The sequence below is a fragment of the Scyliorhinus torazame genome, chromosome 1, assembly GCF_047496885.1.
Source record: "Scyliorhinus torazame isolate Kashiwa2021f chromosome 1, sScyTor2.1, whole genome shotgun sequence".
In the NCBI taxonomy this organism is placed as follows: domain Eukaryota; kingdom Metazoa; phylum Chordata; class Chondrichthyes; order Carcharhiniformes; family Scyliorhinidae; genus Scyliorhinus; species Scyliorhinus torazame.
This window is the reverse complement of record NC_092707.1, coordinates 257,241,689-257,257,772: the sequence shown is the minus strand read 5'-3', so window position 1 is coordinate 257,257,772 and position 16,084 is coordinate 257,241,689. Positions and strand designations below refer to the sequence as shown.

At 53.9% G+C, this 16,084-nt stretch overlaps 1 protein-coding gene across 1 annotated transcript in view; it reads right to left on the bottom strand.

Annotated features, from left to right (window-relative positions):
• The window catches only part of mthfd1l (methylenetetrahydrofolate dehydrogenase (NADP+ dependent) 1 like), a 316,218-nt gene that overhangs the window by 164,682 nt on the left and 135,452 nt on the right, over positions 1–16,084 (bottom strand). Inside the window, exon 20 of the mRNA XM_072504179.1 lies at positions 1,409–1,520. Coding sequence (XP_072360280.1) covers positions 1,409–1,520 — 112 coding nt within the window. The remainder of the gene's footprint in view (positions 1–1,408; positions 1,521–16,084) is intronic.

Sequence of the window (16,084 nt, the reverse complement as noted above, 5' to 3'; positions counted from 1 at the left end):
CAAGAGGTAAACATCCTTTCCATGTTCACCTCGTCAAGATCGTTCAGGATCTTACATACGTCTATCAAGTCACCTTCATTACCACACCCCACCTGCCTCCACTTGTTTTAAGTGGTAACAAACACCATCTATCAAAACTTTCCTAATAAGACAACACACTCAGTCAAAGTATCAATCTAGTTAACCCCCTCTGGACTGCATCCAATGTATTTACATCATTTCTTAAATAAGGAGACCAAAACTTGCACACAATATTTAAGTTGTGGTCTCACCAATACCCTGTATAACTGAAGTATAACATCCTCACTTCTATGTTTGATTCCTCTTGCAATAAAGGTAAGCCATGTGCAAGGAGCACATTAGGGATGGACAATAAATACTGGCCTTGCTTCGTCCCACGAATGAATTAAAATAAATACTCTAAAAGGAGTGAATGAGGACATAAATCCATCTTTTGGAAGAGACACTAAACTCTGCTCTCAAAGGTGGATGCAAAAGATCCAATGGCATTATTGAAAGAAGAGCAGGCAGGTTTTCTCCAGCGTCCAGTAATACTTTTTACACAATGAACACAAAAATATATATTATTTTTATTTCTTCAGTCGCAGGGTGTGGGCATTGCTAGCAAGACTAGTATTTGTTGCCCATCACTAATTTTCCTTTAGAAGGTGGTTTAGGGGGGGGAAACTAGAGCAGAACTAATCTTGATCTGAGCTCCATCTGCCTTGATTCCATCATCCCCTTTACCTTTGAGAGTTCTGGATTTCCACTACCCTTTGTGTGAAAAAATGTTTCCTCACATCAGTCCTGAACAGCCTAGCTCTAATTCTGCGGTTATTATACCACCTTGTTCCAAACTTGCCCACCCGAGGAAATGGGGCAGATGGAAAGAAACTATCAAAGAGTTTGATCATCTTAGATGAACTCTTAATGCTATACTCAAAGGAATACAAGTGTAGTCTATGCCACCTACCCTCATAACATAACCCTTTTAGCCGTGCTATAATTCCAGTGAATTTGCGCTGCACCCTCAGCAAGGTCAGTAAATTCTTCCAGAGGTGTGATACTGAGACTGGAAGCCAACTCCAGATGTGATGTAATGAGAGTTTGATGTAACTACAGCATCATTTCTATCCTTTTGTATCGCAGCGCTCTTGAGATGAAAGCGAACGCTTCATTACAGTATTATTTTTTGTACTTACCCCACTAGATTTCAGCGATTTATGTACTTGCAGCCCTAAAGCCTCCTGCTCTACTGCAGTTTTTAGAGAATAATCTGGATCCATCTTTGGTGGTCCAAAGTGGATGACCGTACACTTTCCCATGTTGAACTTTTATCTACCACACTTTTGCCCACTCACCTAATCCATTCATGTCCCTACAGATCCTGATACAGCAGTCTACTTACCCACAAACCCATTCTTGCCAACAAGCTTCAGTGCCAATTTGTCAGCTAGAACCGAAGAATTGCCATGTGCAATATTCGCAAAAGGTCCAGCGTGCACAAACACAGGGGTTCCCTGTGGAGTAGGGGCAGAAGAGAGAAAAAAAAGTGTACTATTAAAAAACCAACAGTGACACATAGTACTGCCATTAACACCCATCTACAGTGGACATTTCAAACATTCCTTCTAATTCCAAGACAGCAAACTATGTGCAACATCTCCCAGCAAAAAAAAAATCTAAGTTGCACGGCCAGCACCACGCAAAAAGTACCTTGCAGTTAAATAAACACAAAGGAAAATTAGAAGGAAGATTGATGCCAGCCCCCCCAAAATGCATGACTTGTAATAGCCAAATGGAATGCAAAACTTCACAACGTGGCATTGTTGTACAGTTGGTTCTAAAACCTGATTTGGTGGGCACGGGCCAGGGGGGAGAGAGGGGGAGGGAGAGAGAGAGAGAAAAAGAGGAGCTTGAAGGCGGACGTGGCTTTTTTTTGCCTCTTTGGTCACATTTGATAACAACTTACATTTAGCGAGCTCATGTCATGGAGACCTGAACTCACAACCTTCTGATTGAGGGGGGCCAGTATTATCAACTGAGCTACAGCGGATAATATTCCATTGTAAATGAACCCCAGTGCTTTGCTTGCACTTGTGTTAACTATCACTCCTTTCAGTGTTTGGTGAATCCGTTGCATTTCTACCCTACTTAGAATTTTAGTTTTTCAAGGCGTAGGAAGCCTCCTTATTCTGACCATCAAAATCTAACACCTGACAGTTAAGTTAAATATTAAATTGGGTTTTATCCAGGTGGCTGGAGAGCCAAATAGAAGTAGAGGTCTTCCTGGCTAGAAACCAGGGTGGATTTATATCATGAGGCTGACTCAGGATCAGTAGAAATGAAACTCTAGCACCACCCCTGGGAGTGAGACCAAATTACACCAGTTGGTAGAGTTGCCGCAGCCCATCAAGAGTCAGTCCTCATATAGAACGATACAGTGCAGTACAGGCCCTTCGGCCCACGATGTTGCACCAACATGGGAAGTCAAAAAACAAAAGCCATCTAACCTACACTATGCCATTATCATCCATATGCTTATCCAATAAACTTTTAAATGCCCTCAATGTTGGCGAGTTCACTACTGTTGCAGGTAGGGCATTCCACGGCCTCACCACTCTTTGCGTAAAGAACCTACCTCTGACCTCTGTCCTATATCTATTACCCCTCAGTTTAAGGCTATGTCCCCTCGTGCTAGCCATTTCATTCACGGGAGAAGGCTCTCACTGTCCACCCTATCTAACCCCCTGATCATTTTGTATGCCTCTATTAAGTCTCCTCTTAACCTTCTTCTCTCTAACGAAAACAACCTCAAGTCCATCAGCCTTTCCTCATAAGATTTTACCTCCATACCAGGCAACATCCTGGTAAATCTCCTCTGCACCCGTTCCAAAGCTTCCACGTCCTTCCTATAATGAGGTGACCAGGACTGTACGTAATACTCCTCAGTTTGCTTCATTCTTTGATTTTCAAGTTCCAATCAGATTCACACCCCCTGGTCGCAACACGGTTCTCAATCATGAAAGGAGCTTAATCAATAGCTCAGTTGAAGAAACACATGATGTGGAGATGCCGGCGTTGGACTGGGGTGAGCACAGTAAGAGGTCTTACAACACCAGGTTACAGTCCAACAGGTTTGTTTCAAACATTAGCTTTCGGAGCACTGCTCGTTCCTCACCTGAGGAAGGAGCAGCGCTCCGAAACTAGTGTTTGAAACAAACCTGTTGGACTTTAACCTGGTGTTGTAAGGCTTCTTACTACAAACAAACACATGTTTGAGGCACATGGTTAAATTGACACTGAGGTGGTTCTGGTTATGGATTTTCACATCCTTCCTTTGGGGAATAGTGTGAATTTGTGGAAGGAATCACAGTCTGAATAACAGTCTGTGCTGTGAACATTTCTTTTTTTTTTAATATATTTATTAAGAATTTGTAACAGAATTTTCAACCATACAAAACAACCCCCCCCCCCCCCCCCCCCCCCCCCCACCCCCGTAACACAAACGAAAGAAAGCTTGCATAGCAAGACATGAACATGGCTAGTCAATATGATACAAAGCTTTGTACATTGGATTCCTCCCGTACATAATCAGTTTCCCGGATCATTCATGTGTTTTCTTGCTCAAATGCCCCCCAGAAAGGCCCCCCTTCCCCCCTGGGTTGCTGCTGCTGCTGTCCGACCTTCCTCTAACGCTCCGCGGGATAGTCGCGGGATAGTCTAGGAACGGTTGCCACCGCCTGTAGAACCCCTGCGCAGACCCCCTCAAGGCAAACTTTATCCTCTCCAACTTGATAAACCCTGCCATATCATTTATCCAGGCCTCCACGCTGGGGGCTTCGCCTCTTTCCACATTAACAAGATCCTACGCCGGGCTACTAGGGATACAAAGGCCAGAATGCCGGCCTCTTTCGCCTCCTGCACTCCTGGCTCGTCCACTACTCCAAATAGTGCTAGCCCCCAGCTTGGCTTGACCCGGACTTTCAACACCTTAGATACTATTCCCGCAACTCCCCTCCAGAACTCCTCCAGTGCCGGGCATGACCAGAACATATGGACATGGTTTGCCGGACTTCCTGAGCACCTCCCACAACAGTCCTCCGCCCCAAAGAACCTACTCAGCCTCGCCCCCGTCATATGCGCTGTGAACTACCTTAAACTGTATCAGGCTAAGCCTGGCACACGAGGAAGAGTAGAGATAACCCCGGTAACTATAGACCAGTGAGCCTTTCTTCTGTTGTGGGAAAAATCTTGGCAAGGTTTGTAAGAGATGGGATGTAAAATCATCTGGAAAGGAATAATTTGATTAAAGATAGTCAACACGGTTTTGTGAAGGGTAGGTCGTGCCTCACAAACCTTATAGTGTTTTTTGAGAAGGTGACCAAACAGGTGGATGAGGGTAAAGCAGTTGATGTGGTGTATATGAATTTCAGTAAAGTGTTTGATAAGGTTCCCCATGGTAGGCTACTGCAGAAAATACGGAGGCATGGGATTCAGGGTGATTTAGCAGTTTGGATCAGAAATTGGCTAGCTGGAAGACGACAAAGGGTGGTGGTTGATGGGAAATGTTCAGACTGGAGTCCAGTTACTAGTGGTGTACCACAAGGATCTGTTTTGGGGCCACTGCTGTTTGTCATTTTTATAAATGACCTGGAGGAAGATGTAGAAGGATGGGTGAGTAAATTTGCAGATGACACTAAGTCGGTGGAGTTGTGGACAGTGCGGAAGGATGTTACAAGTTACAGTGGGACATAGATAAGCTGCAGCGCTGGGCTGAGAGGTGGCAAATGGAGTTTAATGGGGAAAAGTGTGAGGTGATTCATTTTGGAAGGAATAACAGGAAGACTGAGTACTGGGCGAATGGTAAGATTCTTGGCAGTGTGGATGAGCAGAGAGATCTCGGTGTCCATCTACATAGATCCTTGAAAGTTGCCACCCAGATTGAGAGGGTTGTTAGGAAAGGCGTACGGTGTGCTAGCTTTTATTGTCGAGGGATTGAGTTTAGGAGCCATGAGGTCATGTTGCAGCTATACAACACTCTGGTGCGGCCGCATTTGGAGTATTGCGTGCAATTCTGGTCGCCGCATTATAGGAAGGATGTGGAAGCATTGGAAAGGGTGCAGAGGAGATTTACCAGAATGTTGCCTGGTATGGAGGGAAGATCTTAGGAGGGACTTGAGGCTGTTTTCGTTAGAGAGAAGGTTAAGAGGTGACTTAATTGAGGCATACAAGATGATCAGAGGATTGGATAGGGTGGACATTGAGAGCCTTTTTCCTCGGATGGTGATGTCTAGCACGAGGGGACATACCTTTAAATTGAGGGGAGATAGATATGACAGATGTCAGAGGTAGGTTCTTTACTCAGAGAATAGTAAGGGCGTGGAATGCCCTGCCTGCAACAGTAGTGGACTCGCCAACACTAAGGACATTCAAATGGTCATTGGATAGACATATGGACAATAAGGGAACAGTGTGGATGGGCTTGAGAGTGGTTTCACAGGTCGGCACATCGAGGGCCTTAGGGCCTTTACTGCGCTGTAATGTTCTATGTTCTAATTAACCCTACTTAGGGCATCAGCCCACAGCCCCTCCTCAATCTCCTCCCCCAGCTCCTCTTCCCATTTACCTTTTAGCTCCTCTACCAAAGCCTCCCCCTCTTCTTTCATCTCCTGGTATATCGCCGACACCTTGCCCTCCTCGACCCATACCCCCAAAATCACCCTGTCTTGAATCCCCTGTGCCTGGAGCAGCGGGAATTCCCTCACCTGCCGCCTCACAAACGCCCTCACTTGCATATACTTGAAAGCATTTCCCGGAGGTAGTCCAAATTTCTCCTCCAGCGCCCCTAAGCTCGCAAACGTCCCGTTGATGAACAGGTCCCCCATTCTTCTAATCCCTGCCCGGTGCCAGCTCTGAAACCCCCCGTCCATCCTTCCTGGGACAAACCGATGGTTATCCCTGATCGGGGACCACACCAAGGCTCCCATCGCTCCCCTATGTCGTCTCCACTGCCCCCAGATCTTTAACTTTGCCGCCACCACCGGGCTCGTGGTGTACCTTGTCGGCGAGAGCGGTAGCAGTGCCGTCACCAGCGCCCCCAGGCTCGTTCCTTTGCAGGACGCCATCTCCAACCTCTTCCACGCCGCCCCCTCTCCCTCCATCACCCACTTACAGATCATCGCCACGTTGGCTGCCACTTGTGACAATAAGCGATTCATTTCATTTAATTTCAGTAGTAGCCACCCAGATTCAGCAACGCCAACCCTCCTCTATCTCTGCTACGCTCCAGGAACTCCCTCCTTACTCTTGGGGTCTTGCTCGCCCACACAAATCCCGTAATGCTCCTGCTTACCCTCTTAAAAAAGGCCTTGGTAATCACAATTGGGAGGCATTGGAGTACAAAAAGAAACCTCGGGAGAACCACCATTTTGATCGACTGTACCCTGCCCGCCAGCGAGAGTGGCACCATGTCCCACCTTTTAAAGTCCTCCTCCATCTGTTCCACCAGCCGCATCAAATTAAGTTTGTGCAGTGCCCCCCAGCTCCAAACTACCTGAATCCCCAAGTATCGAAAGCTCCTTTCCGCACTCCTCAACGGTAGGTCGTCTATCCCTCTTCCCTGGTCCCCCGGATGGATCACAAAGAGCTCACTCTTTCCCACATTGAGCTTATAGCCCGAGAAGTCTCCAAACTCCCTTAGGATCTGCATGAGCTCAACCATCCCCTCTATTGGATCCGCCACATACAGCAACAAGTCGTCTGCGTACAGCGACACTCTATGGTCCTCTCCCCCTCGGACCACCCCCTTCCATTTCCCCGACACCATTAATGCCATGGCCAAAGGTTCAATTGGTAATGCAAACAGCAGAGGGGACAGGGGGCACCCCTGCCTCGTCCCTCGATACAGCCGGAAACACTCCAACCTCCGCCAGTTCGTGACCACACTCGCCACCGGGGCTCTGTACAGGAGCTTAACCCAACTAATAAACCCTCCCCCGAACCCAAACCTCCTCAACACTTCCCAGAGATACTCCCACTCTACTCACTCAAAGGCCTTCTCCGCGTCCATGGCTGCCACAATCTCTGCCTCTCCCTCCACCGCTGGCATCATTATCACATTTAGGAGCCTTCGCACATTGGTATTTAGCTGCCTACCCTTTACGAATCCCGTCTGGTCCTCGTGAATCACCCCCGGGACACAGTCCTCAATCCTCGTAGCCAATATTTTTGCCAGCAACTTAGCATCTACGTTGAGGAGCGAGATCGGTCTATACGACCCGCATTGCAGTGGGTCTTTATCCCGCTTCAAGGTCAAAGAGATTGTCGCCTCCGACATTGTCGGGGGCAGAGCCCCCCCCCCCCTCCCTTGCTTCATTGAAGGTCCTTACCAGCAACGGGGCTAACAGGTCTACATACTTCCTATAAACCTCCACTGGGAACCCATCCGGCCCCGGGGCCTTCCCCGCCTGCATGCTCCCCAGTCCTTTAACCAGCTCCTCCACCCCAATGGGCGCCCCCAAACCAGTCACCTCCTGCTCCTCCACCCTCGGGAACCTCAGTTGGTCCAAGAATTGTCGCATCCCTTCTTTTCCCCCTGGGGGCTGGGACCTATACAGCTCCTCGTAAAAGACCTGGAATGCCTCATTCACTTTTACCGCACTCCGCACAGTAGTTCCCCTGCCATCCTTGACTCCACCTATTTCCCTCGCTGCCATCCTCTTACGGAGCTGATGTGCCAGCATCCGACTCGCCTTTTCCCCATATTCATATATCGCCCCCTGTGCCTTCCTCCACTGTGCCTCTGCCTTCCCTGTGGTCAACAGGTCGAACTCCGTCTGGAGACTTTGTTTCTCCCGGAGTAGTCCCTCATCAGGAGCCTCTGCATATCTCCTGTCCACCCTTAAAATCTCCCCCACTAACCTCTCCCTTTCCCTGCCCTCTCTCTTCATCCCATGAGCCCTGATGGAGGTTAACTCTCCCCTGACCACTGCCATCAGCGCCTCCCATACTACTCCCACCTGCACCTCCCCGTTGTCGTTGGCCTCCAGATACCTTTCGATGCACCCCGCACCCTCCCGCACACTTCCTCGTCTGCCAGCAGTCCCACATCCAACCTCCACAACGGGCGTTGGTCCCTCTCCTCCCCCAGCTCTAGCTCCACCCAATGCGGGGTGTGGTCTGAAATGGCTATGGCCGAATACTCCGTTCCCTCCACTTTCGGGATCAATGCCCTGCCCAAAACAAAAAAAATCTATCCGGGTGTAGGCCTTATGTACATGGGAGAAAAAAGAAAATTCTCTGGCCAAAGGCCTGGCAGATCTCCATGGATCTACTCCCCCATCTGATCCATAAACCCCCCGAGCACCTTGGCCCCCGCCGGCCTCTTCCCCGACCTAGATCTGGAACGATCTAATGCGGGGTCCAACACCGTGTTGAAATCCCCACCCATTATCAAGCTCCCTACCTCCAAGTCTGGAATACGCCCCAACATCCGTTTCATGAATCCAGCATCGTGCCAGTTCGGGGCGTATACATTTACCAATACCACCTCCATGCCCTGCAACCTACCGCTCACCATCACGTATCGGCCTCCATTGTCCGCTTCTATGTTCTTGGCCTCAAACGACACCCGCTTCCCCACCAGTATTGCCACCCCTCTATTCTTCGCATCCAGCCCCGAATGGAACACCTGTCCTACCCATCCCTTCCTTAACCTGATCTGATCTGCCACCTTCAGATGTGTCTCCTGAAGCATGACCACGTCTGCCTTCAGTCCCTTTCGGTGCGCGAACACTCGGGCCCTCTTAACCGGCCCGTTTAGGCCTCTCACATTCCACGTGATCAGCCGAATTGGGGGGCTACCCCCCCCCCCCCCCCCCCCCCCAACTAGCCATCTCCTGTCTTAGGCCAGTCCCGTGCCCGCGCCTCTCGCACCCTCCAGTCCCCCCCGACGGCGAACCACCGCCCCGACCACCTCTTCCATTTTCAGTTCCCCCTCGGCCAGTGCAGCAGCAACCCTATTGTCGTCCCCCCCCCCCCCCCCCCAGATCCGCATCTAGTTTCTTTTGCTCCCCCCATACTACTTTCCGGGAGTCAGCTGACTTCTGCTGACCCCAGCTTCCTCCGCCTTCCTGTTGATCTCCACCGTGTGGGAGTCTCTCCTCCTCCTTACCTTCCTCCATCCCCCCCCCCCCCCCCCCCCCCCCCCCCCCCAGCGTGGGAAAAAGCCCACGCTTTCCTGAGCCAGCCCCGCCCCGTGGCGCAGCTCCTGCTGCGGCCTTATCCCAGTTCCCCCATCCCAGAGTCTCACCTCCCTCCAGCACCGACGCCCACATTTCCCACTATCTCGACAACAGAAAAAAAAATTTAAACAAGAACTCTTCCCACATCCCCCTCCATCGCCCCACCCATGAAACATTCTTTACCCATATTTACAACCCCGTAAACAGTCGACATCCCCCCCCACAACCACAGCCCCTCAGTTAGAGTCCAATTTTTCCGTTTGGATAAAGGTCCAAGCCTCAGTCACGCAGGCTGCAGCATTCCGAACTAGACTCTTTTTTTCTGCAGCACCGCCTTGGCCCGGTTGAAGCCAGCTCTCTTTGCCACCTCCGCGCTCCAGTCCTGGTAGACTCGGATCACCGCATTCTCCCATCTACTGCTCCGCACTTTCTTGGCCCATCTCAGGACACTTTCTTTGTCCGCGAAGCGATGGAACCTTCCCACTATCGCCCTTGACGGCTCATCAGCCCTGGGTCTCCTCGCCAGGACCCGGTGAGTTCCTTCCAGCTCCAGGGGGCTCGGAGAGACCTCTGCACGCATCAGCGAATGGAGCATCGTGCTCACGTACGCCCCGGCATCAGCTCCCTCCACTCCTTCGGGGAGACCCAGAATCCGGAGATTCTTCCTCCTCGACCTGTTCTCCAGGACCTCGAGTCTCTCGGCCCACCTCCTGTGCACCGCCTCGTGCGCCTCCATCCTTACCGCCAGGCCCAGAATCTCGTCCTCGTTCTCATTATTTTTATCCCTCACCTCACGGAGCTCCACCGCCTGTGCCTTCTGGGTCTCCTTCAGCCCCTCGATCGCTAACAGCATTGGCGCCAGCACCTCCTTTTTAAGCTCCTCCACACAGCGCCCGAGGAATTCCAGCTGGTCCGGCCCCCATGCTGCTCGATCTCCGCCCTCCGCCATCTTGTTTTTTCACTCTCATTTTTGCCGCTGCTCCAATGCCTTTTTCTCCGACGCTCCACCGCTAATCCCTGACATACAACGCAAGGGGGACCTTACTTCACCTTCCCACACGGGATTCAATCAAAAAATTTCCATTGGGGCTCCTCTGGTGAGCCCAAAAGTCCGTGATAGCAGGAGCTGCCGAAATGTGCGGCTTAGCTCCGCATTGCCGCAACCGGAAGTGCTGTGAACATTTCTAACCACATTTATGTCAGTAGGTTGGGTGCTCAGTACTATACAGCAGGTAGGTTTATTGGCTTCAACTACTCTCATTTATAAAGCACCTCCAAAAATATCCCAAGGAGTTTTACAGAAACATAACCCAACAACATCTGGCACCAAGTCACATAGGAAGCTATTAGGATAGGTAATTAAAGGATTGGTCAAAGAGATAGGTTTTAAGGAGCATCTGAAAGGAGAGGGGGGGATTGGTTTAGCGAGGGATTCCTTGATTTCAGGGCTGAGACAGCTGAAGGCACTGTTACCAACTGTGGGGCGATGGAAATTTGGGATGGGCAAGAGACCACATGTGGAGAAATGCTGAGTTCCGAGATGTTCTGGTTCCAGCGGAGGCTATCGAAACAGGCAGGGGCAAGACCATGGAGGGATCGGACACAAGAAAAGCTTAAAACCAAGGCATTGCTGGGCTAGGAGCCAAATGGGCTAGGAACACACAAGGATGATGGGAGAATAGCACATGCTAGGACAGAGTGAAGTTGATACATAAGTTGAAGCTTATGCAAGTGGAAGGAGGTAAAGCCAGCCATGAGACCATTGGCATGGTCAAGTCTGGAGGTAACAAAAAACAGACGAGGATATTAACAACAGATGGCAGAGGTGGCCAATATTCGAGACTGAAGTAGAAATCGTGGGGTGGAAAAGATATTTTTTAAGAAACTGTTTTGTATGAATGTGTTGTTTTGCTGCATCAAGTGCCACAAGCCACAATCCTCAAATCCCAATAGGAAGGTGGAGCTTTGGAACCAGCAATATTCATTTCACTCATCAAATCTGAAGCAAACAGTTCCTGGTTGATTTGCTGGAGTGCAAATATTCCATTAAACAAAATTCAGTTTTATATAAATGGCCAGAAAAGCTGCTCAATTTCAGGACCTGAAAATGGTAAGTTTTTATAACAAAGAAATTTGGCAAATTGGATCCAGAATTTGCTGAGTGGCAGGAAGCAGAGGGTGATGGTTGATGTGTGTTTTTCTGACTGGAAGCCTGTGTCCAGTGGGTCCCGCAGGGACCAGTGTTGGAGCCCTAGTGATAATTTAAACTTGAATATAGGAGAGTTAATCAGGAAGTTGACTGAAAAAAAGGAAAATTGGTGGGTGGTAAATAGTGAGGCTAGCCTTGGATTACAGGAGGATTTAGATGGGCTGGTCAGATGGGCTGATCAGTGGCAAATGGAGCGCCAAGAGAGCGCTCCAGGGGGCAGCACGGGGCCGCAGGAGCGCTCCCGGGGGTGGCACGGGGCCACGAGAGCGCACCCGGGGGTGGCACAGGGGCCGCGAGAGCGCTCCAGGGGGGGTGGCGCGGGGGCCGCGAACGCGCTCCCGGGGGGTCGGCGCGGGGCAGCGAGAGCGCTCCCTGGGGGGGGGGGGGGGGGGGGGGGGGGGCGCGGGGCAGGGAGAGCGCTCCCGGGGGGGCGGCGTGGGGCCACCGGAGCGCTCCATGGGGGCAGCGGGGGCCGCCAGAGCGCTCCCGGGTAGGCGGCGCGGGGCCACCGGAACGCTCCCAGGGGGGCAGCGCGAGGCCGCCAGACGCTTCCGGGGGGGCTGCACGGGGCCAGGAGAGCGCTCCGGGGGTGGCACGGGGCCACGAGAGCGCTCCCGGGGGTGGCACGGGGCCACGAGAGCGCTCCCGGGGGCGGCACGGGGCCACGAGAGCGCTCCCGGGGGCGGCACGGGGCCACGAGAGCGCTCCCGGGGGCGGCACGGGGCCACGAGAGCGCTCCCGGGGGCGGCACGGGGCCACGAGAGCGCTCCCGGGGGCGGCACGGGGCCACGAGAGCGCTCCCGGGGGCGGCACGGGGCCACGAGAGCGCTCCCGGGGGGGGGGGGGGGCTGCGCGGGGCCACGAGAGCGCTCCAGGTGGCGGCATGGGGCCACGAGAGCACTCCCGGGGGGGCTGCTCGGGGTCACGAGAGCGCTCCAGGTGGCGGCATGGGGCCACAGGAGTGCTCCCGGGGGTGGCACGGGGCCGCGGGAGTGCTCCCGGGGGTGGCACGGGGCCGCGAGAGCGCTCCCGGGGGGGCGGCACGGGGCCGTGAGAGCGCTCTCAGGGGTGGCACGGGGCCACGACAGCGCTCCCGGGGGTGGCACGGGGCCACGACAGCGCTCCCGGGGGGGCTGCGCGGGGCCTAGAGAGCGCTCCAGGGGGCGGCACGGGGCCGCAGGAGCGCTCCCGGGGGTGGCACGGGGCCGCGGGAGCGCTCCCGGGGGTGGCACGGGGCCGCGGGAGCGCTTCGGGGGTGGCACGGGGCCGTGAGAGCGCTCCCGGTGGGGGCGGCATGGTGCCATGAGAGCGCTCCCAGGGGCGGGCCGGGGCACGAGAGCGCTCCCGGGGGAGGCACAGGGGCCGCAAGAGCGCACCCGGGGGTGGCACAGGGGCCGCGCGAGCGCTCCCGGGGGTGGCACCGTGCTTTTCTAAAAATTAATTTATGGGATGGAAATGTCACTGGTTATGCCAGCATTTATTGCCCATCCTTAGTTGCCCCTCAGAAGGTGGTGGCAAGTGAGAACCTGTGCTGTTAGAAAGGGAGTTCCAGGATTTTGCCTCAGCGAACAGTGAAGGGACAATGATATATTTCCAAGTCAGGGTGATGAGTGACTTGGAGGGGAACCTCCAGGTGGCGGGGGTCCCAGGAATCTGCTGCTCTCGTCCTTCTAGATAGTAGTGGTTGTGGATTTGGAAGTTGCTGTCTAAGGAATCTTGGTGAGTTACTGCAGTGCATCTTGTTATGGTACACGCGGAAGTCACTCTTTGGTGGTGGTAAAGGGTTTGAAAGATTGTGGAAGGAGCAGCAATCAAGCGGGCTGCTTTGTCCTGGATGGTGTTGAGCTTCTTGAGTGTTGTTGGAGTTGCACTCATCCAAGCAAGTGGAGAGTATTCCCTTACACCCCGAACTCATGCCTTGTAGATGATGGACAGGCTTTTGGGGCGGGGAGGGGGAGGGGGGTCAGGTGGCGAGTTATTCAGCATAGGCCTTTGATCTCCCCTGGTTGCCACAATATTAATATGGCTAGTCCAGTTGAGTTTCTGATCAATGGTAACCCCCAGAATGTTGATTGTGGGGGATTCAACAATGGTAATGCCATTGAATGTCAAGGGGCGATGGTTAGATCCTCTCTTGTAGGAGATGGTCGTTGCCCGACACTTGTGTGGTGCGAATGTAGCTTTCACTTGTCAGCTCAAGCCTGGATATTTTCCAGGTCATGCTGCATTTGGACATGGACTGCTTCATTATCTGAAGAGATGCGAATGGTGAACAGGGCCTGTACTGTTCTATGTTCTATTGTACAGTCATCTGCGAACATCTCCACTTCTGACCTTATGATGGAAGGGAGGTCACTGATGAAGCACCTGAAGATGGTTCGGCCCAGGACACTGCACATGATTGACCTCCAGCCACCACGACCATCTTCCTTTGTGCCAGGTATGACTCCAACCAGCGGAGAGTTTTCTCCGATTCCCATTGACTCCAGTTTAGCTAGGGCTCCTTGATGCCATACTCGGTCAAATGCTGCCTTCAAGTCAAGGGCAGTCACTATCACTTCATCTCTGGCATTCAGCTCTTTTGTCCATGTTTGAACCAAGCTGTATTGAGGTCAGGAGCTAAGTGATCTTGGCAAAACCCAAATTGAGTGTCCGTGAGCAGGTTATTGCTGAGTAAGTGCCGCTCTGCTACCTCGCGGCTCTGAGGACCCGGGATCGGCCCCGGGCCACTGGCTGTGTGGAGTTTGCACATTCTCCGTATCTGCGTGGATCTCACCCCCACAACCCAAAAGGATGTGTAGGGTACATGAATTGGCCCCTTAATTGGAAGAAAGGAATTGGATACTCTAAAAGTTTTACTTTTTTTTAAAAGAATAAGCGTTGCTTGATGGCACTGTTGATGCCCTCTTCCATCACGCTGCTATGGAGAGTAGAGTGTTAAGGCAGTAATTGGCTGGGTTGGGCAGGGGGAGCAAGAGTAGTCCCAGGAAGGGGGAGGGGCTCAGCACAAAAAAGGGAGCAAGAGGGACAAACACAGAGGCAGAGGGAGAATCAGAACAGGCGTGGTCAGGGCAATGGTGGGAGATTGGCAGAGCGAAGTGAACTGCGAGAGAGAGACTAAGCGAGAGCCAGACAGACAGCCAGAAAGAGAGAGCGAGAGCCAGACAGAGCGAGAGCGAGAGCCAGACAGAGCGAGAGCGAGAGCCAGACAGAGCGAGAGCGAGAGCCAGACAGAGCGAGAGCGAGAGCCAGACAGAGCGAGAGCGAGAGCCAGACAGAGCGAGAGCGAGAGCCAGACAGAGCGAGAGCGAGAGCCAGACAGAGCGAGAGCGAGAGCCAGACAGAGCGAGAGCGAGAGCCAGACAGAGCGAGAGCGAGAGCCAGACAGAGCGAGAGCGAGAGCCAGACAGAGCGAGAGCGAGAGCCAGACAGAGCGAGAGCGAGAGCCAGACAGAGCGAGAGCGAGAGCCAGACAGAGCGAGAGCGAGAGCCAGACAGAGAGCCAGACCGAGAGCGAGAGCCAGACCGAGAGCCAGAGCCAGAGCCAGACCGAGAGCGAGAGCCAGACCGAGAGCGAGAGCCAGACCGAGAGCCAGAGCGAGAGCGAGAGCCAGACCGAGAGCGAGAGCCAGACCGAGAGCGAGAGCCAGACCGAGAGCGAGAGCGAGAGCCAGACCGAGAGCGAGAGCCAGACCGAGAGCGAGAGCCAGACCGAGAGCGAGAGCCAGACCAAGAGCGAGAGCCAGACCGAGAGCGAGAGCCAGACCGAGAGCCAGAGCGAGAGCGAGAGCCAGAGCGAGCGAGAGCCAGAGCCAGACCGAGCCAGAGCCAGAGCGAGCGAGAGCCAGAGCCAGACCGAGCCGGAGCCAGAGCCAGAGCGAGCGAGAGCGCGAGCCAGACCGAGCCAGAGCCAGACCGAGAGCCAGAGCGAGAGCGCGAGCCAGACCGAGCGAGAGCCAGAGTGAGAGCGCGAGCCAGACCGAGCGAGAGCCAGAGCGAGAGCGCGAGCCAGACCGAGCGAGAGCCAGAGCGAGAGCGCGAGCCAGACCGAGCGAGAGCCAGAGCGAGAGCGCGAGCCAGACCGAGCGAGAGCGCGAGCCAGACCGAGCGAGAGCGAGAGCGCGAGCCAGACCGAGCGAGAGCGAGAGCGCGAGCCAGACCGAGCGAGAGCGAGAGCGCGAGCCAGACCGAGCGAGAGCGAGAGCGCGAGCCAGACCGAGCGAGAGCGAGAGCGCGAGCCAGACCGAGCGAGAGCGCGAGCCAGACCGAGCGAGAGCGCGAGCCAGACCGAGCGAGAGCGCGAGCCAGACCGAGCGAGAGCGCGAGCCAGACCGAGCGAGAGCGCGAGCCAGACCGAGCGAGAGCGCGAGCCAGACCGAGCGAGAGCGCGAGCCAGACCGAGCGAGAGCGAGAGCCAGACCGAGCGAGAGCGAGAGCGCGAGCCAGACCGAGCGAGAGCGAGAGCGCGAGCCAGACCGAGCGAGAGCGAGAGCGCGAGCCAGACCGAGCGAGAGCGAGAGCGCGAGCCAGACCGAGCGAGAGCGCGAGCGCGAGCCAGACCGAGCGAGAGCGCGAGCGCGAGCCAGACCGAGCGAGAGCGCGAGCGCGAGCCAGACCGAGCGAGAGCGAG